The 6,948-nt window shown below is 34.5% G+C and overlaps 1 protein-coding gene across 1 annotated transcript; it reads right to left on the minus strand.

Moving 5' to 3' along the window:
* Positions 1 to 507, minus strand: LOC149259741 (uncharacterized). Its single transcript, XM_089455082.1, has one exon. It carries the CDS (start codon positions 505 to 507, stop codon positions 1 to 3), a length of 507 nt encoding a protein of 168 aa, XP_089311208.1.
* Positions 508 to 6,948: the final 6,441 nt, after the last annotated feature.

Here is a 6,948-nt window from a genome sequence, read left to right on the forward strand (position 1 = left end):
CTATTTATTGGGGTTTTTCTTAATCAAATCGTTCAATGTCTCAGATTCAGCAGAGATCAGCCAACTAGCAGACTTGAGAAGCCCATCGTGCACATAGCCCCCATCAAACATCTTTTTGCCGAGCTTATTGTCCAACAATACAACATAATCACTCTCCTTAGCCAAATTCATGCCTCGAATGGCCAAAACTATGTCATGGGCGTCATGATCAATGTAAATCAAATATGGAGGAACTCTGCCCTTGGTGGTCTCATAAGTGACTTTCTTCGCTACCCAATCAGGATTCATCCTGTAGCCACTTGCGGGTGCCCATTTGGGATTTTTCAAATCATCTTCATAGACTACAAGGATGTTTCTACAAATCCTTGGCACAGGTTCAAACTCCTCAATATTGGCAAGTGGCCATTGCTCACTGTCATAGGCTCCTGCGTATATACAATGTTTCCATGCCCACCTAGAAAATCCCAAGAAACATACACATTCTAAAATTCCATAGTCCACGGACATGTTTCTTCACCAATTATTCATCAGACATTTGAATGTGATAGGCCAGATGAAATTTTCAAAGCCCAATCCGGATACCTTGATTCAATTGCAGGGAGAACAAATCAGGAATTTCTTGTTGTACTCAGTTCAAATTAAGCATGTATCAAATAGCTCAGATGCTGGAATTGGTGAAACATCAATGGCATTCCTAAGATTAAAAGTGAAATTAGAGCCCAGATAGTGATTAGACATGAAACTGGGATGAAAGAGGGGAAAGGAGAGAATAATCATTTTCTAGACAACTTTTAGAAACATAATGCTTGGTTGGTTTTTCTGTTTACACCATTTTGTTTGGCTCATATAAGTTGGCAGGATAGTTTTCTAAATGTGAGATAAACCCTATCAGACATTAGAGTAGGAAAATTACGCATGGCATCTACCTGATGCTTAAGGAACCAACAAAATGGGCCACAATTATTATTGATCCCGAGTGTCCCTATGTGAGAGAATTTATACTTGTTCTCTGTAAAACATGCGTTTTGGATGATGTACAGATAATCCAAAAATAATGAATGGGCTTGGGCCTTGGATTGCTACACCAGGTCAAATAAATTACTGAAGTACCCAACGAATTGCATCGATAAGTGTGGTTTCCATGGAGTTTTAACATAGTATTTAATTGGTTTTTTTTTTATTCAACGCGAAATCTCCATATGACACTATAGAGGCAGCTATGATTGTCAGATATTTTTGCCGAAAAAGGTTGAATATGGTTTGAGACACTATTCTTTGTTTTGATACGCTAACTCAGATTTTTTTTTTGTAGAGATTAACCATACATTTCTTTCGGGCTTCCGAGATTGAACTTCGAGAGCTTTGCTATTAAATTGCAATTTTTTCTAGGGCCTAATCTCCTTAAGCTGTGAGCTTTTTAAGATTATTAATAACCTCTAGTCGAATTTACTTTGAACAAAGCAATCCATTCTTCTGAAAGTTGCTCCTTTCTGTTGGTGCAAGCAGCTTGGATGTCCTACAAAAATTTTACGAAATTTTTTGAAGGGTAGTCGTCTTCAAATATGGACATTTTCTCCTTAGCTGCAAGTGAAATTCCTGCTGCAATTCTAAATAAATCGAGCTTTTGAGACTTGGGGTTTTAAAATTTTAATTTCCTACAAGCTTACATCAAAATTTCCCCGTTCATTTAGGTGAATTTCCTCATTGAAATTTAGCGTTAATTTTCCGAGGGTATTTCACTTTGAGAAAAATTGTTTTCCTTATTTGTGAAAATTTTCTAATTTAATTATATTTGTCATTTTCATTATAGTATATAACTTGAAAAAGTTTCATTATTAAATTCTTTTCATTATAAAGTTTTTACCATTTATATTTTGAGTAAAGTGAATTTCACTTTTGGAGAAAATTTGTCATATTAAACACAGTTGGCGCACTGGTGTTGGACTTTGTTGGTAGATGTGAGGTCTCGGTTTTGAATCCTGCGAGGGTGCTACTCTTCCCTTACCAATTTGAATGTAGTAGATATTTAACAAAACTAGTCATGCATGCATGGGCCCATAGGTCTCAAGGGTTCAACATAGCTCTGATACCAAGTGTAGGGACCAACCCTTAATTTTTTTTAAAATACTAAAAATAAAACCATAAGAAAATAACATTGGGAACTAAAAAATTATTAAGCATTATATAAAACTTTCCTGAATTTCATTTCATTGAACATATCATCTAAATTACATGTTATTAACTAAACCATAATGAATTCATACAAAATAACATTATAACAACATAGGTACCGTTCACCAGGAGATGAGATTCTACTTGACTTGCCACTAATTGCCCTCCTTAGTTGTCAGTTGCCTCCAAGTGTGAATGTTGACGTGCTTAATCCAAATGCAATGACCCACCGGTTGACCTCCCAACCTACTCCTTGGGTACTCTCCTTCCTCGCAGACCCCCGAGCTGCAATGGGGTTGTACAATATAGGAATGTAATAGATGGTAGAGGATAGAACTCTTTGGCTCAAGAGTCCCCTCTCTAAAGTCCTCTACCTCACCAAACTCACTATAGTTCGTAGTCACTACTTTGACATAATCTCATCCATCCAACAATAGCGTAAAGAAAAGTCCCTTCTCCCATGGCTTGCCCCTTCTTTTATAGGAGTCCTCATAGGTGACACTTGGAATTTCATGCATAATTAATTATTTTTGATAATTTAATAGTTTGATTATTCACCCACCCATGTGTCACTCTCTCATCAAGGGTCTCCAAAATTATTTACTTAAATTTTAATTTAAAACTAATATTTTTCCTCACCTCAACAAGATTCCTATTTCTTCTCCTAGTTGTCTCTTGATCCCCCTTTTTACTCCTTAATTTGTGTTCATTACTAAATTCAATTGATAAGTCAAGATTTGATCCCCTATCTACTCCCTAATTTAACTCAAGTTATCTATACCCATGTGTCACTCTCTCATCAAGGGTCTCCAAAATTATTTACTTAAATTTTAATTTAAAACTAATATTTTTCCTCACCTCAACAAGATTCCTATTTCTTCTCCTAGTTGTCTTTTGATTCCCCCTTTTTACTCCTTAATCTATGTTCATTACTAAAGTGAGTTGATAAGTCAAGATTTGATCCCCTATCTATTCCCTAATTTAACTCAAGTTATCTCTTAGATGGATATTCTTATGTTGGTTTTTGCCACATGGAGGTTCTCTAAATTTCTCTAAACTTTAATTTATTAATCTTATTTTAATTCACCATCCTCTTCTCTTAATTAGGTTTAACTATTTTAGGATTAATATATATCTTTAAATTTATGTCTCTCTTTCCCCTTTTTACCTAATTAAACTACATTATCTTCATAATATTTTCCACATGGGAAAGGTAGAGTTTTTAAGGTAAAATGTTTTATTTCTTCCTATGATTCTCTTAACCCAAGTTTTATTCTTGATTTAACTACCTCGGTTTCTAACATAATTTACCCTTGACGAGAATTTACCTGGTTTTCATATCTTGATTATATTTATTAATTTATTTATTTTTAATGATTCCAAGGGTTCCAAGTTTGGTCGTGCTCTTCAAGAACTTCCCTTGAAGTTCCAAGGGTGTCACGCCTAACAGTTTATTTGTGATGCCAAGGGTGCCAAGGTTGTCGTGCCCTTCAAGAAAATCCCTTGAAGTTCCAAAGGTGCCATGAAAATTGCTCTTCAAGCATTCAATGGCTATGAGGGAAAAGTATAGGTGCAACAACAAAGACCACTACCATCACTTATGTTGCCTACTATAGTGAGACTAATGGTGTCAGGGATCAAGGAATTTGCCTTGATGCACGCCCCTCGGTAAAATCCTCATGAGTGACCCAACTTTGGGACCTGCCCTCATGACATCATGATCTTCAAGGTGAAGGTGTTTCAACCTTTCCAGCCCAAGTCATGATGAGAGTGCTAATGGGTGAGATCAGGGACACTGTCCCACCCCTCCCATGTAGCTCCATCCAATTGTACAACCCCATCACCCATATGTGAGTCATTTTGCCAAGAAACTAATCTATGCTTGCAACCACTAACATATTATCAAAATATAGATAAACATATATAGCAGGTTTCAAAATTGACTTAGAATTTCAAAGATGAAATAATATAACTTTTCATCAAACTAGGTGTTGTCAACTTGTCATATGCGAGTGCCTTTGGTGGTTTCCTGCCATACTCAATAATCATCAGTAACAAGGTTTCTTAGTGTTAGTCATTGTTATAATAGCATCATCACCATCACATAGTCATTCACATAATTATTCATTGTGAACAAGAACTAATGCAAGTAGGTAACATAGGGGACACATCCATCATGGCTACTATCATCATAACATCAATGGAAACATACATATCCATCAAAGCTATCAACATCATAACATCAATAGAAAACATACCTATCCACCAAAGCAATCATCATCATGATATCAATAGAGACCATACATATCCTTTACTGCTATTATCATCATAAATTCAATAGAGACCAAACATAGCCATTTATGCCACAATCATCATAATATCAATATAGAACATGCATAACTATTAATGCTACAATCATCATAATACCAATAGATAACATACATAACCATTAATGCTATCTTCCTCATAATATCAATGGAGAACATACATACACATTAATTCTACAATCATCATAATACCAATATATAACATACATAACCATTAATGTTATCTTCATCATAATATCAATGGAGAACATACATAAACATCACAACCACTAATAATAGAGTCATATGTCTGGATCCTCAACTTGAGGTCCTCAAAGAATAAAGTGTGGGCTTTATGGCTAAATAAATGTTAATGTCATATCATGGTTAGTCGAATATAGCAGATGCTAATGTCATATCACTGTCAATTGAATAGAGCAAGGCACTACATTATTCTTCTTTATTTGTTTTACTTACTTTTATCCCCAAAAAAAAATATATTTTATTGTTCTAATATAATATTTTTTGCTAATTTATTAATTTTTTTTAATAACATAATAATATATTATTAATGTGGTCAACATGTTTTTTCCTATAAAATTTCCCTACTTTTTTGTGTTTTCTATTTTTAACAATTGATTTCCTTGACCATCTTAGTATTTTTAATTTGCTGATAGGCGTATATATTTCAACTTTAGATGGATGGAGGTTTGTTGAATTTTTGAACAGATGGTCATGATTTATTGTCCACAAAATATGCTTCGTCTGAACATGTAATCTATGGTTCAGATTTGAAGAGTGCAAAAGGTTACAAACTGGAAAAGAATATTTTAATAAAAGACTGGTTATGTGTTAACTTTAACACTCACCGTGTCATTTCTCTTCCTGTAGTTGTATCGTTTATTCCTCCTTCTGCCTTGGGTGGAAAGACATAAAAACAAACCGTATAATTGTATAACTGTGGAAAAAACTACGACGGTTAACCTGCGAGGTAGGCAACAATGAATTTTCTTATTATTCTTTAGTAGATATGGCCTTCTCATTGGTCTCCGTGACGATGTTGATGCTATGGCGCCTTCCCATTATTTAATCTCTTCGCAGCTTCCGTTAATGCAGAGACTCTGGCTCCCGCTCCTGTGCCTTTATCTAAGGGTAAGATATCGGGCCTCCATTTCATTTTTTTCCTGGATAATTAAGGTTATGTTCGGTTCTTTAGGGGATTCATCACAAGATTTGCTTTATGTGAACACAAATTAGTAAAATATGATTGTTTCAATGCATGTAGAGGGCAGAAGAAGCTGGTACCTTGCAGATAATAATTTGACAATTTATAGCCTGGAGATAATAATTTGATAGCTTATAGCCTGGAGATAATAATTTGACAGTTTATATTGCGGGAGGAGACTGTGTGTGTGTTTTGTGAGGGTCTTCCTTTGCTCTGTCGGGGTAAGGATTTTCATAGAAATTGGTGACAAGTACTAAGAGAGTGGAGTTTATGCACATACATTTTCCCTGTTTCTAGAGAACTAGGCAAAATTTTAACTGTTTAGTGCATAGAAATGTATGCTACATAAAGAAAAATCGTATTTATGCATTTATGAGAATTATGACAATGTGCTTTGAATAAATTTCTTATTCGGTAGGAAGACAATATTTTCATGTTGAAGGTGATAGATGTGAAGAACTTAAAATTGTATTGAAAACCAAACTTAGAAAATATAAATGTCTGTTATATAAAGAAAAACTGTATTTATGAGAATTATGACAATGTGCTTTGAATAAATTTCTGTTATTGGATAGGAAGACAATATTTTCTTATTTAAGGTGATAGACCTGAATAAGTTAAAGCTGTATTGAAAACCAAAATCAGAAAATATCACTGACTGCTAGATTTGTTGAAAAGGAAAGAATGATTACCTATTTATTTTAAAGAACAAGGAGTTTTCTTCTCAAATAATTCTAGAGACTTTGGAATCAGGAAACTACTCTTACTGAGTAGGAAAGGAAGGGTTATTGGTTCTAGATTGACTCTGTACAAGCATGGAAACACATTTGAACTGGAAGGGTAGATGGGAGGTTAATTTAACATAAACCTCTACATGTAACGAATAAACTGCCTGTAGTGTGGTTGGTAACAACTTGATAGCGAAAAGAAACTGGTGGGAGTTTAGGCCGAGGCCACCCATTTATCAGGGGCCGACCTAGTCTCCCTTATTCAAATCTAAATAAGAATATGTGTTCAACAAGATTGTTGAATAAATTAATTTAATTACAAAAAAAAGAGAGTGGAGAGGAATTTAAAATCTCCTTTTAAAAATCGTGTCAAAAATAACATGCTAGACTAAACAAAATGGAATAAAGAATTCTAGAGAAGGACCATTATATAGAATTCATAATTTCTGTTACAATAAACATGGGAAATGAGTTAGGTGTGAGACCTTGTATGTCTATGGGAGACAACCCAAAAATG

This window comes from Pinus tabuliformis, chromosome 6 (assembly GCF_031772625.1).
Source record: "Pinus tabuliformis cultivar Carrire ecotype Pingquan chromosome 6, CPIR1, whole genome shotgun sequence".
Lineage (NCBI taxonomy): Eukaryota > Viridiplantae > Streptophyta > Pinopsida > Pinales > Pinaceae > Pinus > Pinus tabuliformis.

Excerpts from the sequence above, each read along its gene's own strand:
- LOC149259741 (XM_089455082.1), bottom strand. The coding sequence starts at position 507 with ATGTCCGTGGACTATGGAATTTTAGAATGTGTATGTTTCTTGGGATTT.